At 41.8% G+C, this 22,989-nt stretch overlaps 6 protein-coding genes across 6 annotated transcripts; 4 read left to right on the top strand and 2 right to left on the bottom strand.

The window, feature by feature from the left end:
• Nucleotides 1–1,745: 1,745 nt before the first annotated feature.
• On the top strand, nucleotides 1,746–3,579 carry PCOAH_00007380 (Uncharacterized protein; the record flags this gene model as incomplete). The annotated part of the gene is made up of 3 exons (XM_020057548.1): nucleotides 1,746–3,063; nucleotides 3,183–3,236; nucleotides 3,485–3,579. The coding sequence occupies 3 exons, from the start codon at nucleotides 1,746–1,748 to the stop codon at nucleotides 3,577–3,579; spliced, it is 1,467 nt and encodes a 488-aa protein (XP_019913157.1).
• A 2,012-nt stretch (nucleotides 3,580–5,591) lies between these two features.
• On the top strand, nucleotides 5,592–9,290 carry PCOAH_00007370 (Uncharacterized protein; the record flags this gene model as incomplete). The annotated part of the gene is made up of 1 exon (XM_020057547.1): nucleotides 5,592–9,290. One exon carries the CDS (start codon nucleotides 5,592–5,594, stop codon nucleotides 9,288–9,290), a length of 3,699 nt encoding a protein of 1,232 aa, XP_019913101.1.
• Nucleotides 9,291–9,910: 620 nt separating this feature from the next.
• On the bottom strand, nucleotides 9,911–11,197 carry PCOAH_00007360 (Uncharacterized protein; the record flags this gene model as incomplete). The annotated part of the gene is made up of 1 exon (XM_020057546.1): nucleotides 9,911–11,197. One exon carries the CDS (start codon nucleotides 11,195–11,197, stop codon nucleotides 9,911–9,913), a length of 1,287 nt encoding a protein of 428 aa, XP_019913002.1.
• A 768-nt stretch (nucleotides 11,198–11,965) lies between these two features.
• PCOAH_00007350 (Uncharacterized protein) lies at nucleotides 11,966–15,012 on the top strand (the record flags this gene model as incomplete). Its single annotated transcript, XM_020057545.1, has 3 exons — nucleotides 11,966–11,984; nucleotides 12,136–12,681; nucleotides 12,734–15,012. 3 exons carry the CDS (start codon nucleotides 11,966–11,968, stop codon nucleotides 15,010–15,012), a joined length of 2,844 nt encoding a protein of 947 aa, XP_019913301.1.
• A 1,620-nt stretch (nucleotides 15,013–16,632) lies between these two features.
• Nucleotides 16,633–18,063, top strand: PCOAH_00007340 (Uncharacterized protein; the record flags this gene model as incomplete). The annotated part of the gene is made up of 1 exon (XM_020057544.1): nucleotides 16,633–18,063. One exon carries the CDS (start codon nucleotides 16,633–16,635, stop codon nucleotides 18,061–18,063), a length of 1,431 nt encoding a protein of 476 aa, XP_019913193.1.
• A 671-nt stretch (nucleotides 18,064–18,734) lies between these two features.
• PCOAH_00007330 (Uncharacterized protein) lies at nucleotides 18,735–19,346 on the bottom strand (the record flags this gene model as incomplete). The annotated part of the gene is made up of 1 exon (XM_020057543.1): nucleotides 18,735–19,346. One exon carries the CDS (start codon nucleotides 19,344–19,346, stop codon nucleotides 18,735–18,737), a length of 612 nt encoding a protein of 203 aa, XP_019913143.1.
• Nucleotides 19,347–22,989: the final 3,643 nt, after the last annotated feature.

Raw genomic sequence — 22,989 nt, 5'->3', positions numbered from 1 at the left:
AACCAAACGGAAGGGTTACCATTACTGGTTACCTTACTACCCCCCCACGAAAGGGAAATAACCCACATACAACTTTAGCAAAACGAACACCCCTTGGGAAATTTTCCCCGTTTAAATATTTTTTAAATTTTGAATGATGACAACTTGTTACTGATAATTTGGGCCACGTGTTTTGTTTTGTTTTATTTTTTTTCCTTCCTGGAAAAAAGAAAAAAAAACATCACACACGTGTAATGCCTTTCTACACAGTTACGTGTGCATGTATATGCGCACGTGCTGATGTAAGAAAGCGCAAGATGATGGCTTAATCTTCTCACTGACAAAGTTTAAAAAATATGTATGCATTTTTTGCTCGGGGGGAAAGAAAGAACAGTTGCGTATTTCACAGCATTCTGCGCATGTCCAAAGTTGGTCTACACACACAACATGTGAGCATTTATTTTCTCGAATTTTTTTACTCCTGTTGGGAAACATTTGGGACACATCAGTAGTATTCCCAATGGGTACACTTTTTCTGGAGTTATCTCAAAATTGCTCATGCATATCTGAATAGGTACCATTTTTTAGGGTGTGTTTTTTTGTTCATTTTGCGCTGAAGTCTTCCCCGTTGGAGGTGCTGCCTGTGCAGCGGGGGTAAGGTCAAAATGGGGTCACGTGAAAAAGGTACAATCACCGTTCGACGGTACTGCCATGAATGAATGTTCCTTCATGGAAGGCGTCCAAACTTCATTTGCACGAATTCGATTGATGTTCTCTGCGCCTGAATATTTTACCCATTACATTTTGTAAAAACTTAAACGAACATGCGCATAAAAATATACACTGTTCAGTGACACTGCGTAATGTACATGTTGGGGTCGCATAATAGGCACATGCATGTAAGCATACCTGCATGGATGCGTTTGCTCTTTCCAAAATCGACCTAGCGAAAAACGGAACAGGAGTAAAGACAATTTCGGCGTTGTTCCAACATTAGTGAAATATAAAAAAAAAAAAAAAACGTAAAAGGCGTGGTGTATATAAACAACTCCCCTGGATAAGCAGCATACCACGCTCTGTGCTTTCGAAACGTAGTCACTGGAACACTTGGCAAAAGGGCCCCTCGCAAGTGCTCTAAATGTAAGGTAAAATTGTCCCCCCTGTTTTTTTTTTTTTTTTTTTTTTTTTCATAAACCTATCCTTCGTTTGTCGAGTTGGGCAAATTTGCAATCGAGTGTTATCCCCTCAATGGAGCACATTTTAAGGGCCTCTTTTTTTTCAAGTGGAAAAGAGAAAAGGTCACTCAGCCGCAATGTTGGCAGTAGAAATAGGAAGCCGTTTCGCTGAATATTTCGTTGCAGTGCTAGGCAAAAGGGCTTCCCCGGTTAAGCAACACAAGGAAACCCCAACTTATGGAATTACGCCCACCATCCCCATTTGAATAGAATTGCCTTATGATAAGAGAACAAAAAATGTAACTGCCTATGTGTCGTATACACCCGTTATACGAACGCTCATCTGTGCGAGGTATCCATGTCTCGTACTACGATCAGTGTGGTAGTCTACGCACATCAGTCGACATTTACCGGAAGCATGTGCATTTCCCTGCGTCATTTCTGTTGATCCCTGTGCGGTGCATCCCGTTTAACCTGGTTTCTGCGTGACTTTAGCACACTGTGCAGGTGTCACATTTAGGCACATTTCGCGTTACCCTGTTTCGGGGATAAAAGGAAACCCCTATTTGCACACCTGAGGAGATCTCTATTATGATAAATCCGAGCGGAGAGCGATTCGACGATGAGAGAAGGTCCTGCTTCAAGTATTTCGTAACGCTCATGTTCTTACTTATGCTCATGCTAATTCTGAGGAAGCAAAAGGAAGAGGAAGAGGAGATGAGCAACAGAGCTAAAATGAACCTAAGGCAAAGTGAAAACTACCGAAACTTTGCATTTAGCTACTTAAGAGAAATTAGCTTCTTGAAGTACGACTCCGCTGTGTACATATCGCCAAACAGAAAAATTATCCCCAGCATAAGGTACATTAATAGCTCTACAGTGTATGTCCAGGGGTACGACAACATTTTACACAACTTTGAAAACGTCTCAGTGGGAATCAATGAAGAGAAAAATAACTTCTACATTTACGCGGAAGCAAATAATAGACAGGAAAATGGAACCTGTGCAGATAATGCGTGTGGGGATGCTGACTCTGGAATTATCAACACTGTACTAGTTGACACGACTCTGTTTCGGAATATGCAGATCGGGAGCTGCCAAGAAAAGGACACCTCTATGTGCTTTTTCGTATTCGTACAGTTAAGCAAAAGTAAATGCTACAATTTTAATAATTTATCCTACTCCTGCCATGCGAACAACACGGTTAAAAACCCCAATGTGTTTCTTGCGAACAGTTATTGCTATGTCGTCTTGGCTAGCTCCAAGGTGGAACGTATATACGAATTTATTAAAGAGAAATTGATGGGAAAGGACCCATTTAACGAAAAGACCTCCACGAAGGACGTCGAAATAGTTACCCATTTTTGCGGAAATTTACTTAACCAAATCGCCACCATAGACGCGGTTAATGCGAGGCTGCTCTTTGTGCAGCGGTACATACGCAAGATTGACAAGGTAGAGCAGGACCAGTCAAATGAACGAAGCGACAAGAATAGCCCCTCCACGAGTAACGGGGATAGCCCCAATGCAGATGATCAGACAAATATCCCTGTAAATTTTAATACCGAGGAAAACCAGAAGGAGGAGGATCAGAGGTATACAAAATCATACCTGTACAATGACAATTTTAAAAATGAAAATAACATGAACGCCTTGAAGCTCCGAATCAGCTACCATTTGACCGTAATCAGTTTAGCTTCAGAAAACAGGGACATAATCGAATATGTAGAATATGCAAAAGACAAACCTGAGTTTTGTCTCTTCCCCCCCATACACATAGCCTTCGACGAACAGTCCAACTTTTACTACATCGTGCAGCACGAAAACAACGGGTTTTTAAATTTTATTTTCATTTCGCCGTCCACGCTGGTGGTTTACTACACCTTGAAAATAAGGGAGTTCTACTCCGGTGAGTGCTGCGCATATGTGCGTATGCACATGCAGATATGGATGAATGCATATGTGTACATGCCAAGACGGCCCATTCTGTACCAACGCAATATCTCCTTTTTGCTTCTTCCCCTGCAGGATGGTTGCTGAACTCGAGCCGAGATTACGACAGCAAGGGGTTAATTCTTTTTGGTAAGTCCACACAAGGGTTGTTCATTCCTTTGCGGCGTCGCGCTACTGTGTGTGCCTTTTTTTTTTTTTTTTCCATTTGTGTGTTGACTAACCAACGAGCTAGCCAGCTAGCTTTTTTTTTTTTTTTTTTTTTTTTTTGTTAATACATCATAGCATATTTTCGCATTTTCCCATTTTCACATTTTCGTTTTGCTGTGTTAGATTATTTCACCCCCCATGTGCACACCTTTTCTTTTTTTTTCCTTTAGGGGAATACCCACCATACGAAGATGAGCTTCACGTTTGGGACATTCGAAATTTACAGCACAGGAAATACCTAGTTAACATTATTAAGACCTACTGAATTGAATTTTTTTTCGTTTTGGCCTGGATGCCTTTTGTGCGATTTGGTTTTTTATTCAGGCCATATCCGCGCTGCTAACTCTGCTTGTTTGTTCATTTGTTTGTTTGTTTTCTTTTTTTCGAATAAGTCCCATTTTTTGACCACACGTATGCAGTTGATATGGGCGTGCCTAATTTGGTACCCATAATGCATGTCCTCCTTTTCTGCGTTTCCATACGCGTTGTTTTGTTCAGTGATGTGTGATGAAGTGGGGGAACTATGAAATGACGCAATTGCGGGTTTTCAAACTCACACGCAGTAGCGTAACATTTGAACTTCAATATGTGCCACTTCTGTCGAGCAAGACGTTGGCAATGTTATACATTGTATAATTAATTTTTTTTTTTTTTTTTTCTTTTTTTTAAATTAACAAAATGGTTGAATGAGTCCATTCCCGATTGTCCCATCCAAATATCTTACGGTCTTTCGGTTCACAAATTTTACAACTTTCGTGCGCGGCCACTTTGCCCAAATGCAGAATATGGCGAGCGTTTTAAGAAAAATGCATGCACCTGTTTGGGATTGAAAATTGTAAACGCTAAATCGTAGTGGTGCCATTCGTTGGTAAAAGCTGCATTGCCGCTTATGCTTTTTAACGCTATGATTTCCGTGCAAAATGGGAGGCGTCCCTTTTTAGGAGATTTTCCATATAAGAAAGAGGGGTATCAAAATGGAGTTGCCCCCCTGTGGACATCCGCATGGTACAATGTTACGACGGGTAACGCTGGAGCCATGGGGAATTACCAAACTGGTAGAAACTGTTCTGCACAAGAAAAGAAGTCCTCGTCACATGCAGGTTCTCATTAGCATATCCTCATATATAGGTAAGCTTTAACATGTCATATATCCAAAGCTTCACAAGTATGTGCTTTGAAAAGTTTTACCTTATGTTTGCATGTGGGTAACATAGTGTGTTAAACTCGACATTCATGGACGCCGGAGTGGTTGCATGACAATTCTGGGCATCCTATACACGCGAAGCATATGTATACTAATCTGTATGTTCATGCGCTGGTTTATCCGATGCTAACTAAAGGGTCATGAAACTCGGGAAATAAAAATGCTTTTTTGCTTCTTAAAAGGCTATTTTTTAAAAAAATATATTATTCTTTTTTTTTTTTCCAACGTACATGGGGTTTATGCAGGCATGCGCGCTATACGGCGTAATCAAGCATGTATGTATATATTTTTTTTTTTCTCTTTTTTGCCCCTATAAATTGCCCTTTTTTTTCTGGCGCGAAACTGCTATTGAATTCTGCGCCATTTTAACATACGCAAAAAATGCAGAAAAAGTGAGAACCATCAGAACGCAACACTGCTTTTTTTTTCTCTACTTTGAGTATGTCAAAATTGTTGGAATGAACTTTTCATTCTATTATTTTATTGTTTTTTTTTTTTTTACTGCCACAGGACGAAGCAGTTCTATACAATAATGTACAACATTTTTTTTTGTTCGAACTGTACCTTCTTTCTGTAAGTGCCAATAGGTGGTAGGTTACATAAATTTATGCATATAGGTAGGTAACTATAAGTATAATTGTATAAGCATGGCTACTTCTACAAAGAAGGATTATTAACTTGCGTTTGTTTCAGCGTTTTAATTAAATGAAGAGCCCCATGTGCCTATAACCATGGGTTGACTTCCTTCCCCCAGTTTTTCTCCTTTGATTTTTCCGATTCAAAGCGTCCATTTTTTTAATTTTTGTCAAAAAAATGAGACCCGAAATGGGGGAAAGAAAGCTTGATGGATATATAAGCCAAGTGCTATGCTCAGACGCACTTATCTGACCGTTGTGTGCGTTGACAACGCGCTAGGTTCACTTATACATACGGTGGCACAACAGTGAATACACGAACGTGTATATTTTACAGCCCCACGAGAAAAGAAAAAAGGCATATCGTTTTTAAACGAGTGTAAGACCATCACCACGCGTGCCACCTATTCTCTTTTTGTTAATCCCCGGTCTTTAAGAATGTCACTAACACTTTTTACTAATGACAAGAGGAGAGAATATTTAGGCAGGAACAGACCAGAAGGTCGGGTAGGACATTCCCTACATCATTACTATGAGTTAAGCGCAACGGAGGATGTGACTGGTTCGTCGGGAAGAGACGATGATGAAGAGACGGACCAGACGCGCTCAGCACACCGGATGGACGATGCGTACTCATACGCGATAAAGTCTGGGTTTATTTCAAGTCAGGAGGAATGTAAATATGGACGGGCTGAAATAAGCGCTAAAAACTGTGGCTATGATGTGGATAGCGAAATAGGGGAGAGTAACCCGGAGGAGGCATACAAGGAAGAGAAATTATTCACCCAATGCACTAACAGTGGAAAGCATTACATAAGTAATGAGGACAAGTCTCGTTACCATAACAGGTTCATCCATGGAAGGTATAAAGTTGTACTCTTCGGGGGAGGGCTACCAGAAGAGGAGTTTCTAAAAAATTACGCAAACGGATGTGCACAAGCCAAGGGTGACGAAGAAGATGTCCCCTACAGTAAATACAGTAGGATGTCTGTAGAGAATTCTCTACAAAAAACGTTTAACGATTTATACATTTGTGAAGAGGAAAATGACGATTTCGAAAACTGGGTGAAAGTGAAGACGCATAATGTGCCTGAAGGAAGGGCATTCCACTCGTCTTGTGTCGTAAATCTGGGGATAAACGGTGTTTTTTTGTTTATTCACGGGGGGAAGGTGAAGAATGATATGTTAGCGGATGACCGACTGTGTGCCTTGAACTTGAGCAGAATTTCATATCGTGCTGGGCGAAGCCGGAGCGGCAGCAGATGTAGTGGGGAACGGGAAGGGGAGGACGAAAGTGACACCAGCGACAGCCCCACGGTAGAAGAAAACAACGAGCATAATCGGACGGAGTGTAATGATCATTCGGATAAATCTGAGGGAGAACAACTTCCCGACGGAAACCCTATGAATGAGAACCAACATGGCTTCGCTAACAATGCGGTTATGAAAGAGGATCCTAATGAAGAGGACAAGCAGGGTGACCCCCCAAATGAGGGCCCTCAAAATGGTGTAGTAAAAAAAGAAGCAGAAGAGGATGTAGTTAAAGAAGAAGAAACGCTTGGCGAAAACTTAACGGGGAGAGGCAAAAATTGTGATGCCCCCGGGGGGGAGGACAACCTTGACGTGGATATTGGCTCAGCTTCCCTGAAGGAAGAATCTTGTAGTGATGCAAAACCTGATGCGACAATGGAAGGGGCTCCCCCCCAAGAAAGTAACGTGTTAACCAATCAGAAGAAGAGGAAGTGGTCTTGCGCATCGTCCCACTTGTGCTCTGCATCGAGCGGGTCTGCATCTGGCGAGTCTGCCTCGGGTGGGTTCGTCTCCTCCTCATCGTCCTCTTCTTCCAACTCGTTGCCTGCATGCGACTCAACCTTCTTTCGGTCCAGCTATTACCGCAAAAGGGATAACCAATTTGATGAGGAGGATGAAAACGTGCTTGTGAATTCGCGCGTTCCAGTTAAAAGTTTGCTGCTCAGGGGAAGCAACTCCTCGTGTGGTAGTGCTTCCTCCCCCTCCGATGAAGATTCAGATATGGACGCAGAGAAAAATGGGGATTATTCCCTCAGAAGGGTTAAGAGGACATGGGTCCACATCCAAACTGTGGGAAGGAAGCCAAGCAGTAGGTTTGGACATACCCTGGATTTTTTATATCCCCATTTAGTCCTATTCGGGGGAAACGAAAATGTATGCGATGATGAGGAAACTTCTTCTTATAAAAATGACCTCTGGGTGTTGAACATAAAAAAGGGAAAAAAAAAATATACAAAAAGTAGAAAATGTGAGAGGAAAAAAGTTCTTTACTTCCAGTGGGAAGAAGTAGCGTACCAATTTGTGGATCCCTTGGGGAGGTACTTTCACGCCACGGCCGTATGGTATGACGTGGAAAATAAAACGAACAACCTGATTTTGTACGGAGGAAAAATGAGAAAGAAGACAAGTGTAAGTAGCAGATTGTTGGTTTTGCAAAATTGTGGGAATAAATGGAGGTGGTCCATTTTGCCAGTTTATGTGAACCCCCTGAATGAGAACAGAGCATGTCACGCCTTAATCTCCGTCCACAATCATATATTTATCCTCGGGGGAGAAGAATACACGTGTAGGTATATCGAGAAAATGCCGTCCGCCTTGTATTCCTTTGAGTCAAAAAGGTTCCAATATATTAACGACTTCAGTGCGAAGGCGTGTTTAAAATGTTTTGCAAAAAATGAGACAATATATTCCTGGGGAGGATTTACAGACGCATCATGCAATCAGATTTTTTTACCAAACAACTTTGTTACCATTGATGTATACCCCCATGTGATGTTCATACAAATGAAGGAAGACCTCGCGGATGAGTGTGATGAAAACAACAACCTCGTTTTGAAAGAAGAACCAGATTCAGACGACGACATTTACAATCGGATGAATAAAAGAATATTGAAAGTGCAGAATAGGAAAATGGAGCTGGAAAAGGATCTACTCTACCAGGTGAAGCTAAATGAGAATTTGAATTTTCGCATAAAATCTCAGATGGTGCAGTATCAGAGGGTCCTGCAGTTGCTAAATGAGAAGCAGACTCAGAACGATCATCTGATGAACGCATTAGCCCAGCAGAACCTTCCCCTGGATGGTGTTAACATCGCTGCGTGCCACGCCCCATCGCACATCCTACCGAGTGGCATTCCATACGATGTACCTTCTAGCATACACCACATCGCATCGCAGGGCTCATACCACGGGTTACATGATATGCCTCTCTATGAGGACAACCCCAGCATGAACATGAACAGCATGAATGTGAACATTTGCAACAGCTACGGGCACTATAACAATGAGGACCTCCTCCAAATGTCGATAAGCGAACAGGACAACTTCGCCCATTCGATGGCTACCAACAAAATGAACATTCATGCTAGTGGGTTGCACAGCGAATACCAGTGCAGTGTAGTTGGGCACAACGTGGAAGCGAAGCAAGCAGTGAATGACCTACCCGTTGGCGACGCGTATGATAATATGCTGCCAAATGAGAAGGGTAACAAGAATGTGGAGGAGCAGTTACCGTTCGGGGGAACGTCGCATCATGCTGATGTACCGATCAACCAAGTGAGCCCAGCGGGTGAAAACCCCCCATGTGGTGGAGAGTATCAGCCCGGCGAGGGATACACCCCCCCTTGCGAACAGGTCACAACTAACCCCGGGAATGTGCCCTACCAAACGTTTAGTGGCATGTCAGAGATGTGTGCCCCAAATGGAGGACAACTCCCCTGGAACGGACATACAAGTGGTTACTCCAACGGAGAAGTCCATCCGTACAGTGAAATGAATCAACCGTCTGACATGCCCATAAAGAATAGCACTCCTTTTGTGAATGATTATTCCACGGGGATTCCCCAGGATATGCCCACAAATAACCTCCAGGAGAGTGGCACCAACAATAGAATTGGCAACCCTTTGTCAACAGAGACGGGCGTTATTGGTAACGAAAAGGAAGGAAGCACCGTTACGGTAGCCAACAATGAGAATGTGCAAATCCAGGCCGAGGGGAATTGCCCAAACAGAGAACCGTCCAATCAACGGGCGCGCCGAAAAACGGCCGCCAAGTGCTTGGAGCTGATTGAGCAGGACAGGCTCAGCAGGATGATGAGTGAGAAGTAGTGCACCCTGGAATTGTCAGAAGGGAAAAAGCAAGCCACGTTGGTATTTATCCGGTTATCCTTTAGTGGGATAGCGGTTTTACTAACTAATTTGTGAATTTACGAATAAGTTAAAAAAAAAAAAAAAAAAAAAAAAAAAAAAAACAGCTAGAGAGCCATACCGATGGGCAGACACCACTTTGCTCATCCGGTTGGCAAATGATTTGACTCTAATTAGAAGGTCTCCATTCGCATACCTTCGTTTGCTGTAACGCAACGGTGCGTTTTATTCGTTCCGCGCATTTGTTTTCGCCTATTCGTTTTTTTATTTAGCCGTATTCGTTGCATTCGATTTTACTTATATTTTTCGCATCTTTTCATTTTAATTGCTGTAACACTGTCCCCTTTTTTAACAGCATGTCCATCCCTTTATCCCCCTTGTTTATGTCCACATAAATTGTGAATAACGTCAACTTCATTTTAAAATAGCCTTTCCTTTGCGCATTAAATTAAAGGCAGAAATGCACACCGATGGATACGTGAGCACCGACTGTTGCTGATATGGGCGGGGAAGACTGGCTCGCCTAGTTCGTGTTGTCAGTGTAACACTTGCGTGATCGGACAGTACCACTGAAGTTGCCATCAATCCGGGTTTATGCCCCCGCTAAGGAGGCGACACCTCATTTTAAGCTTTGACATCCAGTTGGAAACGCTTCGCAGGAAATGTCCATTCGTCACCATATCCTTGTTAAACCCTTCCCCTCGGAGGAACGCCCGATTGTGCACGAACCCTACTTTGATTAGATACTTCTTCGACTGGAAATCCAACACCATATTTGTGTTCTTCATTTTGTACAAGTAGCCATTTGAAAGGTATCCATTTTTGTAAGGTGTCCTTTTCTGTTTGAGCAGCTTGTAGTAGGTAGCTAATTTGTCTTGCTTCAAAATGAGCATAACCATATATTTGCAAAGAGTGAGATTTCCATTCTTACAAAATATGGGTTTACAGGGATGATTTTTTTCCCCTCCCCTTTTATACGTCTTCTCATTTTTTAATACAATGGTATAATTTCTTACCGTTTTTGCGTGAATGTTATGCATGTACTTATATCTGTACAGTTTAACCGTTGGTGATTCTTCCCCTTGGGGTGCACAAACCGGGGGGATAAAAAGATACGCATTGGAATATACGCCTGCTTGTTGATTTCTGCCAATTTGGGGTGGACACCCCTCCGTTGGATTCACCACACGGTGGTTGGACAGAACTCGCTTCACGTACATGCCCCAAATGGACAATAAATTTTGCCCATCTGGTAGGTACTGGCAATTTTTAACTATAAAGAAGAAAATCGTTTGGCTTAAAAAGGGAAAATGAAAATTCCGAATTTTTAGGTAGCTTTTGAATATATCAACTAAGATGTCGAATTGGTCTGAAATTATTTCCCTCACTTTGGAAGGGTCTCCCCCACTGGGTTGGTGTTTCCCTAACATGTGTTCTCCCTCCTTCAGATGGATTTTTTTATACTTGTCTGCTTCCTCCACATGGTTAATCAATCCGCTCAGCCAATTTAGGTGATTCAAAATGGGCATCTCAAACGAGTGAAATGAGACATATCTATAAATCTTCCCCCGTAGGAGTGCCTTTAGAATTATATTTATTTGGTGTAAACTTAGGTCATTTTTTCTCTTCTCCGCGACGCGCAATAAACCTTTGTAGAAGTACACATTTTTGTGCCCTTTTAACACCCCGGTATGGATGATTCTGTGAAGGTTGCCTACATTTTTATACTTGTTCCTGCACGCTTTGCTGTTATTATTTCGTAGGAAGTCTTCATGATCATTTATGACCACGTGAATCTTGTTTCTCTCTTCGTTCAGCAGTAGGCGGTGGGCGTTGCTTATTCTTTTTATTCTGTGCAGCGTCAGCATTGTACATTTGTGTGCAGCACTTGGGGTGGCAAGCCGAGCAAAGCTGCGGTTATTCTTACCCTATTTGTTCCTTCCCCCTTCCTACACGCCAAGCAACAATTTACGCCGCACTTTCCAATTTTCTGCTAATACGATAACCCCCGTTCGGCAATTTTTTCCTCCCCTCCCCACGTTCCATGGTTCCTTTGTTCTCGTCTCCACTGATTTATGCTCTCCTTGTGAAAATCACACTTGGGTGTAGCGTTTCCTACATAAACGTATTTTCAACGTACGTCTCGCAATTACGCGTAGGCAATATGGGTGCCTTTCTTCGAAGCGGCTTGCTCCGTCCCGAACGAAACACAATTTTGTGCAAGCCCTCCTATTCAGCACATTCTGCAGCACAAAATTTGGTTTCCTTTTTGTGACGTAGAAGAGGGGGGGGTAAACGCATCTCCGCCAAGTTTGTCATTTATGCCACTTTTACTACTTTCCACTTGAAGTGTTCATAATTTTTTTTTTCTCCTCGTTTATTAATTTTTCCCATCCGTGTGAACCTTCTGACGCAGCATTCGTGTTGTTCTCCCCTTTGGGGATGCCGCTTGCTCCCCTCGTCTGCACACAAATTGGGGGAATGGGGCAATCTCACTAACGGTACCCGCGGTGAAATTTGCAAAGGGGGAAAAGTGCCCAAAAGGGTACACCACATAGAGGGCGCTGCAGAGAAGGGGGAGGCCTACGTGTTGACTCTCCCCCCTGAGGAAGTATTGTCAGCCGCTAAAGTGCAAAATGGCCATCGATGAGGAAGGTAAGTGCAGAATAGGCAGAAGGGATTGCCATGGTCCCGATGTGCACTTTGCATGTGTAGCTGTGTGCACACCGAGATGAGCGCTTAACTGTGCCTCAAACCGTGCCGATGTCAATTCTACTAACCGCTCTGCTAAACCCCCTCACCGCAGCGATCCCCGGGGAGGAAGGCGATCCGCCCAGCGAGGACGTCTACACGAAGAGGAAGAAAAAAAAAGAACGAAACGAAAGCGTCTACTTTGATAAGGTGAGGAAGAGCGAATATATCTGCGTGGAAATCCCAGGGAGGATCAAAAAAGGAAGCAGAGGATTATCAGCCGTGGAAAGCTTAGGGGGGATAAAAAAAATAACAGAATTATTTCATCTTCAGAAAAATGGACACATAAATGACGAAAATTTAATCTTAAGAGTTAACAACAATGACATGTTTTCCTCCTTCGTGTCAGCCAATTCGGCAAAAGTGAACAACGTGTTAATTAAAGTTAAAAGGACAAGGAAGAATGTGTACAAATTTGAATTCCTGGGGTTTGTTCGGTACATGTACTACTTTGACAACATGATCGACTTTTACTATATTCCCACGTTTTATAATAGGCGCGATTACAGCACGAATTATATACACTACTTAACGAGGGGGGGACAGGAGAGGGGGAAAAAAAAAAAAAAAAAAAAAAAAATCAGCCGAAGGAGTGGTGGAAGTGGAAGGAAGATCACATGACCCCTTTGACCATTTGGAAAATCCTCTACCAGATTGCAGGGGTGAACACTTCTTCCCGAGCACGTTTTCTCAGAGTGGAGAACTGCTAACCGACAGGGCGATAGGACAAAATGTACCCCACATGGATTACCTTTCAAATCGTGAAACACACAGCTGGAACAACATGATGGACACACAGATGTGCAACCATATGAGGCAAACCTCGAACATGATGAACCTAAATGCACAGGTGTATGGTTGTGATAAAATGGCTAGCTACGAACCAGGCTATACTCCAAATATAAGCAGTAACAATCACGTGGGGCATAATAAAGACGTCCATTTATTTTTACCAAAATGTGGAAGTAACAAAAATGATGCGAATTTCTTTGTGCCCAGTTCAAACGGAGATGGCCTCCACCGAATTGGCATTGGAGAAAAGGAGGAAAAAAACCCGGTGGGTTACATAACGGACATGCCGATTGGAGAAATGGGACAAAATGTGGGAAACCCCATGTGCAGCAACGGAATGAACGTTGCCATGGCGGAAACCCATCCAGGAGTATATGTCCAAGCGCAACTTCCACCTGCAGGACCACCCCCTTTTGACGACGCCAGGTTTAACCACATGATGCAGACGGGTACCCAAGAGGATGACTACTTCTCGGACTCAGATTACAATGAATTGTACAAGAAAATCATAAGCTGTAAAAGTAATATTGAATTATTCGACCATGTTAAGGAAAGTGAATTTTCCTCGGACGAAAGCGAAGGGTACGAATTGAACTGTTGCATCCATAGCAAAAGTACCAATCCTTATTTCTACAGAAATTACGAAGCCACAACTACGGGTAGGTATCTCAGGGAGTACAGATATTTAATAAGCAAATTTACTGCGCCGATTTGTTCCAACGTGGAAGCGAGCAAAGAAGAAATGGAGAAGTTCATTCAGGAGCTTATCATTAACAGAACTGAACAGGGAGCGCCGGCAGGTTCCACAGTGAAGGGGGTGGTTGGGATGCCCCCAAGTGTGCACGGGGTGGTCGAGGAACAAGTGCAAAATCATGACCATTTGGGTAAAACCGTGGGTGAGTATAGCGATGCTGCAGGTGTGCATTGTGATGACCGTTCGCATGACCACTCCGACGGGGAAGAGCTGCTGATGGGATACCCCCCAAGGAGCGGCCACCCTCAGGACGACCACGAAACTAGCCAATCTAGAACCGCAAGTCGAAGTGTAAACCACTCAGAAATGCAGAGCAACCAAATTATAGTAAGTAAACAAACAGTCCATTGTAACCCGATAGCAAAATTTGACGACCCCACATTTCCATGTATCCCATTCGATTCTGCATTAAAAAAATACGTGTCCGATAAGTTATATAAAAGGGTAAAGGATCTGTTCGAAGTGAGACCCATCTGGTCAAAGGAAGTCATATTGGAACATCTAGACAGTGTGAGCACATACTGTCTGAAGAGTTGCTTCTCGCGAATTTGCTTCTATTTTGCGGATGGACCCTGGAGACGCACCTATTGTAAATATGGCTACGACCCGCGGAAGGACCCCTCCAGTTATATCTACCAAACCATAGATTTTAGGGACAACTACTTTAGGGAGGTTAAGATGAAGAGTGCAAATGAAATGAACAGAATTATTCTAAAGAGAAAAAAATTTATCGATAGGGTAGTTACAAAAATTATTAAAAAGGTAAATACTACGGGTACAAGGAAAGCAAATAAAAAGGGCAGACGAGAGGACACTTCGCAAAAGGGGAGTAACACAATGAGCGTGAAAACAGAACCTCACACGGACCAAGAACACAGGGATGAAAACGAAAAAAGAGATTTTAACATATATTCCGAATTGTCGCAAAGTTTCTCCCAACCTTATGACGACCATTTGGGTAATATCTCCCATGGGGACAAGTCTGGCTACCATCCACCAACGAGTAACGAATACCCGAAGGACATAAATGATCTTAAAAATATGTTCGACATATATTCAAGTGCTGCCTCCTCAAATGATGAAATTACTCCCCAGATGGATGAAGAAATTAATGACATTTTTCAGTTTTTAAAAAAATCAATCACCTTTCATTTGAGAAAAAGTTTTTCAGCGGAGTCCCACTTTTCCGTGAGCCCCCTGAAACTTTCAACGATATATCAGTACATAGACATATATGACAACAACGTCGCAGATTATTTATCCAATTTGAAGACGCAGGACGTGTGTACGAAGGATTACGGGTGGATGAACAGCAACGACATCGCCAAAATTAGGGACATTCTGTTCGTCCGGTCGGTGACGCTAAGGCGGGCCCACATAAAGTGAAGCTGTGGCGCTGTCAAGTGGGGTTACCCTTGAGGGGCATCCAAATCTCGCCATGTGGACACAGCGTGTACTTTAATGCTACGGGCTGTGTAGCGTTTTAATTTTGCACGGGGTAAGAAGCCCCCGTAAATGCGATCTGCCCTTCGGGATGAATTTTTCTTTCATTTTTTTTTTTTTTTTTTTTGTTCCCTACGCGAGACTTCACGTGGTGAATATCCATATTTATCGTGTAACTTTCGCATGGACTATTCTTCCCACCAATGAGCTACACACACAAAGTGGATTTTTTTTTCTTATTTTTGATTTACGCACAACCATCACCACGACACAGTTGGTGTTAACCCTTTATCATTCACATTGATGTGTGATCCACTTCATTTTTATGTCGATAAATATCCCCACGCGTTGAAAATGCGCATACACACATTTGAATTAAATTTTGTCCATTTTGTAAAAGCACGTGTAAATACATTTAAACGGATATATGGATTAAACCATGGTCATTAAAAAGGTGGCCCTTTTTTTATTTTGCATGTGTGCTTCACTTTGGGGGTTACCCAAGAGGCTTTTTCTCCTGAATTTGTAACAAGCCTTGTTTGGGGGGCTCATGGGGAGGTGGTTTTAAAAACGAAGGGGAAATAACCTTAGGGGGGAAAATAACTATAAGCTAGCTTAATTTGGCGTTTTTTTTTTTTTTTTTTTTTTTCTGAATGGTTCATACAAAAAGGGGCGAATTTTTTTAAAAGTGTGTTGCCAAATCGTTCAATCAAAAAAAGTGGGCTGATTCGTAAAATTGTGGACCACATGATGCCATGTCTTTTTTTTGTGTCTACTTTAAATCAACTTTAATTCTGCACAAAAGAACAGTTCGATCGTAGAAATTTGGAAAGTGGAAAAAAAGACATAAACGGGATTCATTTCAGTTCCTATGTACTCCTTCTAAATGCGCTTTTAAAATTGTTTATATTAATCTTCCACAAGCGCTAAATTTATCAGCCCTTTATTTTCGGGCACAGTGACACCCTTTCGGTGAAAATGACTTCTTAAAAAATATGCCCTACTAATAATTTACACATTTGTCAGACCTTGTGATAATATTTGTACGTTACAATGTACAACTGCGCGTAAAAAAAGGAAGACATTCGCGTAGGAGTGTAATGAGAGGTTCCGTTAATGTGGAAAACTTTGCGCTTTGCAAAAAGGCCATTTCGTCAGAAGAAAAAACATCCTGCGAGAGTGCATGCGTGATGTGCACGGCGAGAGGGGAATTTCTTCAAGCGCGGGCGTTTATTTTCGATTGGTACCTTGCGTGGAGTGGGCAATTCATCAAGCGAAATAAAGTTTGGGGATCTTTCTATAACACGTTTGAAACGAGTTTGTACCATTTTTTCGTTTTTTCTCTTTTTTTCCCTTTTTCCGCGAAACGTTAAGACAAAGCCACACGAATGACGGAACAGCGGAACATGTCATGCGGGACAGTTGCCACGCGGATGCACAGCTGGCGCAAAATTGCAAGCCAACCAAGTGCAGAAACGTGAGCATTCATCAGAAGGACCAGCCAAACGGAAGTAAATAAAAACGAACTATCAAGCTTAAAGGAAGGCAGAAAAAAAAAAAAAAATGCGCGTTAACCTGGTCGATGGAGAAATTGAAGCCATAGAGGAGAGGAATTCCAAGGAGAAACGTAAAAATGGAAAACTTGTGAAAGGGCATGACGAATCAAAGGGGTACACAGAATTGGGAAGAAACTTCCATGTGCTAAAAGACTTAACAAGGAAAAGGTATCGCATACGTGAGGACTACACAGGTTATAAGCAAACATTCCATCAAAAGGGAAGTCAGGTTGAAACCAAGATGGAGGAAGAGTCCAATGCTAAGGAGGATACGTGCCTGGAATCCCCCCGCAACGATACAGAGCATTACAACATCATGTCCAGCACTGAAACAGTTGTGTCTTCAAATGACAGTATTGAGGATATGTACGAAACAAACTACAAATACTTTGCAGTGAGGAAATATTCCCTCAGTGAAGATTCCCCAGGATCAGCATCCGACTGGCAACATAATTTAAAGTTGGACAGGATCAGGAGGAACCAAAATGATGTCTTCCAAGAGGATAGACGATTCGTTATGCCTCCCAAAGCGTATGGGAAAAGACGCACAGAGGAAAATGCTTTAACGAACGATGCCAAAGAGGAAAAACAAAAAAAAGACGACCATGTGGTGTACATGCCAAACCATATCTACCTGGAAAGAAGCAATGGGAAGGTTCTGGAAAAAAGTAGCATAAGTAACTTCAACCCGCTAGTCCATGTAAGTAGTATGCACTATTACTATAACCCATGTGGGGGGCAAAACTGTAAAGACAATCAATTCAGTTATGCCTGCCCCTATGATATTCAAAATGGATCATTTCGTTACGTTTGTCACCCCTTTTGTCAGCCGCATGACAGTAGGTGCCTTCATGCAGGAGACCCCGTTAGTCCAAATGAGGGTAATGTCTATATGAACAAAAGATGCTCACTGGAATTCGATAATTATTTGAAAGGCATGTATTTCACGAATAGGTCCTATATGGAGGCAGAACTGAGAAAAAGATGCAGCCATTATTTTCGGCCCCTTAGAAGACCCTTCCGTGAAGTGGGTTCCAATAGGGGAGCCGTTGCCTCTGGTGGTCTCCCCCGTAAGCGTGAAAGTGGTTCTAGCGGCAGATTTAGCGTTGACCCTGTTGACCAGCTCAACCGGCGAGACCACCCCCAGGGGGCAAACCATCAAAACCGCTCGCACAACTTGAGGATGGGACACAAGTGTAAAGGGGAAGAATATCACCAAAGAAAAATTGCCGAGCAGGAAAACTCAACATGTCCGAGAAAAAATAATTTATTTTCCCAATTGATTAAGAACCTCAAGCTGTTGGGATATGCCCTATTTTTTTGTTTCTTCATAAGCAACGAAAATAAGGCAATGAAGGAAAAACAGAACTCCACGCGCGGCGGGAAAAAGGCCTTTCCGCACTCGTCCTCCATTAAGAGTGAAAGGAGGAGAAAATAGGGCCTCCAAGTTGATCTGAAGCAGGTCGCATCGAAAAGGCGTACGATATCCAAAAATGGAAAAATAGTTGGAAGGCCAAAAATAATGGCAACAAATGTGCAGATAATTCTTACAGTTCATATGGGTCCGGACTAAATGAAGACACCCCCTAGTTGGAAAAAATGGAAATGTATGAGTTGGACCAAATTGCGAATAAAAAGATAACGAAGGATTGGAATTCTAGCCAAAAAAAAAAAAAAAAAAATATATCGCTGGCTAGCTTTTTTTTTTTTTTTTTTCTCAAAATTGCACACAAGTTGGTACACACAAATGGCGGAAAAAAAATAGCCGTTCAGCGGGCATAACTGGGCATTTTTTAAACACATCCCGGGGGATCCTTATCCATCGATCTGTCCGTCCGCTCATGCAAGCAAATTATTCTCAAACGCATGAAATGACAACGGGGAAGTAAATGAAAAAAAAAAAAAACATTGTAGCTAGCTCTACGAGGGGGATATTTCCCCCTCTGCCGCTCCTTCCGCTTGTAATAATAAAATGAAGACTAAACAAACTGCAGAATTGGCATGCTTATCACAGTAATGACGAATGGCACCCTCTCCTACCCTGGGAAGGTGCGCATAACCGCGTGTACACATCTCAGCTCACACCTATTTGGACGCTGTAAAACCTACTTAAACCATAGTACTCAGCGCAGCAAATATTTCTTTTAAAGCTTTCGTGTCATCGAAGCACATGTTGTGAAGATATATGGCAAACATAATCGACTTATACTTCATCCGAGCGGCATGGTCCTTCATAAACTGAGCACAAAACATTTCCAAGTAGGGATAGTTCCTTTCTCCAAAAATGATTTCCGTTTCTTGTTCCACCGAGAAGGGCATAATGACATTGTGAGAATGTACCCACACAGCAAATTTCCCATTCGGCGAGATAAAAAAAATGTTATAATTTTTATAGCAGACGAGGGTGTATACATATGTTACTGTTTCATCCTTGTGATTAATATTTACTGTTTTTCTTATTACCTCTGGGATGGCCTTACTGGGGGCATCCTTTCTCTCAGATAGGTGCCCATTTTTTTTGTCACTCAAAATGCCATTGTTTTCATGCGTGTTGAGTTTTTCCTTTGGGTTATTTACCAAGTGACAAGTGAGACTGCTCATCATACGGTTGTTATCTTCTATGTCTTTTGCGATGAAGCAGTTCTCGTGACTTGTTCTCCCGTTGCTGATGGGACCTTCGTCGTTCCGTTTGCTGTGTGGGGATATTTGTTCGTCCGCCATCTTTCCGTTTTGTGTGTGCTTATCTGTTACGCAGTAAGTGCGTACGTATGAATGCGTAAATATACTTATGAAGCGTTGGTTAGATTTGTGCCTACAATTAGCGCGCCCCGGGGATGGCTTCCCCCTTGGCTTAACTTTCCAACACCAGCAGTATGCGAGGGAATGACTTAATGCCGCCTTTTTATGTACTAAAGCAGCCGCTCATTACTTGTTCGTAATGAAATTTTTTTTTTCTTTCCTCAATCTCTCTATATGTGAAAAAGAAAAAAAAAAAAGAGAGGAAAAACAGCCGTACTTAAGAGCGCATCTTAAGCGCTCACCTGTGAGTAGTCCTAAATTATGCGAACAATGGTTTGTTGGAGGATTTTTTTTTTTTTCCCGCACAAGTTATTTCCCCATTGTAGTTCTAACATTCAATAACTCTTCCTTCCAACCATCAGAGATATCCCACTCGGGTAGGATTTTTGCTGTAGATTCATTTACATACCGTTCATATGTGTTATAGGTAAGCATGGTGAGTTATTCTCACTGTTTTTTTGGAAGTTGGCATTTTTTCGGCGGTCGAATTAACCTACCAGGTGGGAACCTTTTCAGCACCTTTATCTCTAGCGCATGTCGCCATACTTTGTGCTTGCTTCTCCGTACGGTGCTCCCATCTCCGAATTTCTTATAGGCACATGTAAATGTGGAAGTGGGGGGAATGCAAATGCAGCAAGGCGTACGAAGTGAATGAGTCAGTGTTTACCTCGGTGGATTCCCTTTTCTGTTTCTTTTCAACCAAATGCCTATGTTTTTCTTTTTTTTTTTCTCCTATTTCCTATTTGTCCCCAACTTGGAAGCCAGGAAAGGTATGTTGCTGGAGGGGATAATTTACATCTCTGCCTTGCATGCATGTATGCCGCGATTTTTTTTTTTTTTTCCTGCCGACCTGTCGATGTATTTTTCACTGCAGTTGCTGAGTAACACACATTTGAAAAATTTCCGTCGTGTGGTTAAAAGAAAAAGGCACAAATTTTTACACCCCCTCCAAAGTGATGTGAACAAATAGGTGAAGTTCCTCTTTTTGGGAACTCATTTGGCGCGTTGAAAATTTCGACCGTCTGCACATTTCTGCCCGTGTGTAGAAACACACCTCTGCCAAATGGTAAGAAGTGGCAGGAAAAACTTAAGCGCTCACATTTGATCTACACAATTTATTCGATCATAAATTTTATCGAGGAATGAGGAAGTGCTACAATGTAAAGGAAATCACCTTAGAAAGCGGATTAACAAAAAAAAAAAAAAAAGAATAAATCTGCGACGTGATGGTTTCTACAAAGTGTTAACAACTACTTTTTTTGGGTTTGCAAAGAACGGGTCGCGCGAATCAGTTGGCGTTCCCCGGACGTGAGTTCCAAGGTGCACCTAAGCATGTCACGCGTGTATGAATGTGCAAGTTCCTACGTGGGTAGACAAATACCAGCGTGGATTTTTTTTTTTTTTTTTCCTGTTTACTTATGATGCAGAATTGTCTCACCGCGGGGGGATCCATTTCTGGACGTTGCCACGCACACCCGTAAAAGTAAAAAAAAAAAAAAAAAAAAAAAAAAGGAATCGAAAAGTTTAGAAAGAAAAAATACGCTTGCTCATGTGTGTGATTATGTAGAGGGAATTTTCTTCTTTTGGGGGTCAATCCTCATTATAATACAACAAGAGGGAAAAAGAAAATATACAAAACAAAACAACAACAGTCAGGTGCTGCAATTTTTCAACGTGCCTGCGTTTGTTCGATTTTTTTTTCCGTTCTGTTTGAAAAAAATGTTCCTTCAAAGGGGGTGAAATAAACCAATGTGTTTTCCAAACAGGAGTGGGTATTTTTTTTTTTCTTGGCAATTCCCACCACGTGGGAGTATTCTACCAGAAGACAGTACCTTGTGTGACAGCTATTTCTGTTTCGTACAAAATGGGTGACCATAAAAGTGGAGGTTCCTCCGAAAAAGGAAAAAAAAAAAAAAAGGCAGAACGGTTGGCGATTATGTAATAAAAAAAGAAAAAAAACCTTTTTGGTACGTGCGTGGAGCTGACCAAAGATGGAACGGGAAGAATTCCTCCCTTTGTAGGAATAACCCACCAGTGAATACTACCCCAACGTGCTATTCAAATGTGCATCCCGCGAAGGGAAAAGGAAAGAATCACTCAAACAGGAGTTTCAATTCGTGTAAGTTGTTTGTATTGACCGTTATGTACACAAATAGGCAACGAATTTTAATCAGTCAAGCAAATAAAACCATTTCCATCATCGCAAACGCGCCTTTTCTCATCTTTATTCATTTTTTTCACGTCAATTTTGTTTTACCCATTCTGTAAGCCTCTTTCACTGAAAAGTTTTTTTTTTTTTCTAAATCAATTTTTCTGGCATATACAAATACATGTGTGATCATCTTTTCTTCCGCATCATACAGAGAACACATTTTTATTTTTCCTTTTCCTTTATCAACGTGAAAGTGCCAACATGTAGCCGCGCAGTTAAAATTTTTTTCTTTTTTCTTCACAATTTGAATGTGCCACGGAGGGGCAAATGACGGACCCAGTTTATGTGTCCAAGTGAAGGTCGAAGTGTATGCACATGTATGTATTAGACAAATGATGCATTCGCATGTCGAGTAGGACGAGTAAACATTTTTTGCACATAATTTTTTTAGCAATAATGAGAGAACAGCTTAGGTAAAATGTTTGTCTATTGTTAAAAAAAAAAAAAAAAAAAAAAACGACATCAGTATGTACATCCACACATGCACATGTAGGATGACTCATTTGATGGTCCTTCGCTGACCCGTTTTGTAAACCTATACTTGTTTCAATCCTTTTCATGTTTCTCATTTGGTTATAATTAGCTGTATATTTTGATATAACTGTGCGTTGTTGAGGTGGATGCGTTTTTTTTTTTTTTTTTTCTAAGTACACCTGCTTGCTTCCTTTCGCAAGAAGAATTACCCCCACGGGTACGTACATACGTTTGTTCAATGGTAAGTGGAGGTACTAATACATACACACACATGTGGGACATACTGATTTACTACCCTCCAGAGTGTGCACTTGCATAGGCAACCATTTTGTTCACGGAATGTAGTTTGTTTTGTTTTTTTTCTGTGAAAATCAGTTTTCTTTTTACTTCTTTGTCCCTCCCCCGAAAATGATTGCCAACCAGTTAGTTCTGTTTTACACATAGGGCAAATTTTATTGACTCTCTTTTGTCATCTAAATTATTTGTTTTGTTCCAATTTGTTTAAAATTTTTTTTTTTTTTTTTTGTTGTCCTCCATTTGGCTTTCCTTTATGGTTCATTTTTTTTGTATTATAATGCATTATTTGTAAATTAAAAAAAAAAGAGGAGGAGCTTTTTCTCATTAAATTATTTTTCTCACAAGTAGATTAATTATGCTTTATCAAGGGAGGGCCGACAAATGAACAAGCTGCGTTTCACCTGTTTTTGCCTACAAATCGCTTGCACCACTACCTCTGTTGATTGGTACCTTTCTTCACATGCATGTCGGGGAAGCTCGACAAGTCGGCATATATATACGCACACGTCTCTGCGGGATTCCCGCTGCTGCTATGTGAGGGGCGATCATAGAGAGCAGTTGTACGTCTCCACTATTCTATGC

Source organism: Plasmodium coatneyi, chromosome 4 (assembly GCF_001680005.1).
Source record: "Plasmodium coatneyi strain Hackeri chromosome 4, complete sequence".
Taxonomy (NCBI): domain Eukaryota; phylum Apicomplexa; class Aconoidasida; order Haemosporida; family Plasmodiidae; genus Plasmodium; species Plasmodium coatneyi.
Note: the sequence above shows the minus strand (reverse complement) of the source record. Positions and strands in the feature narration are given on the sequence as shown.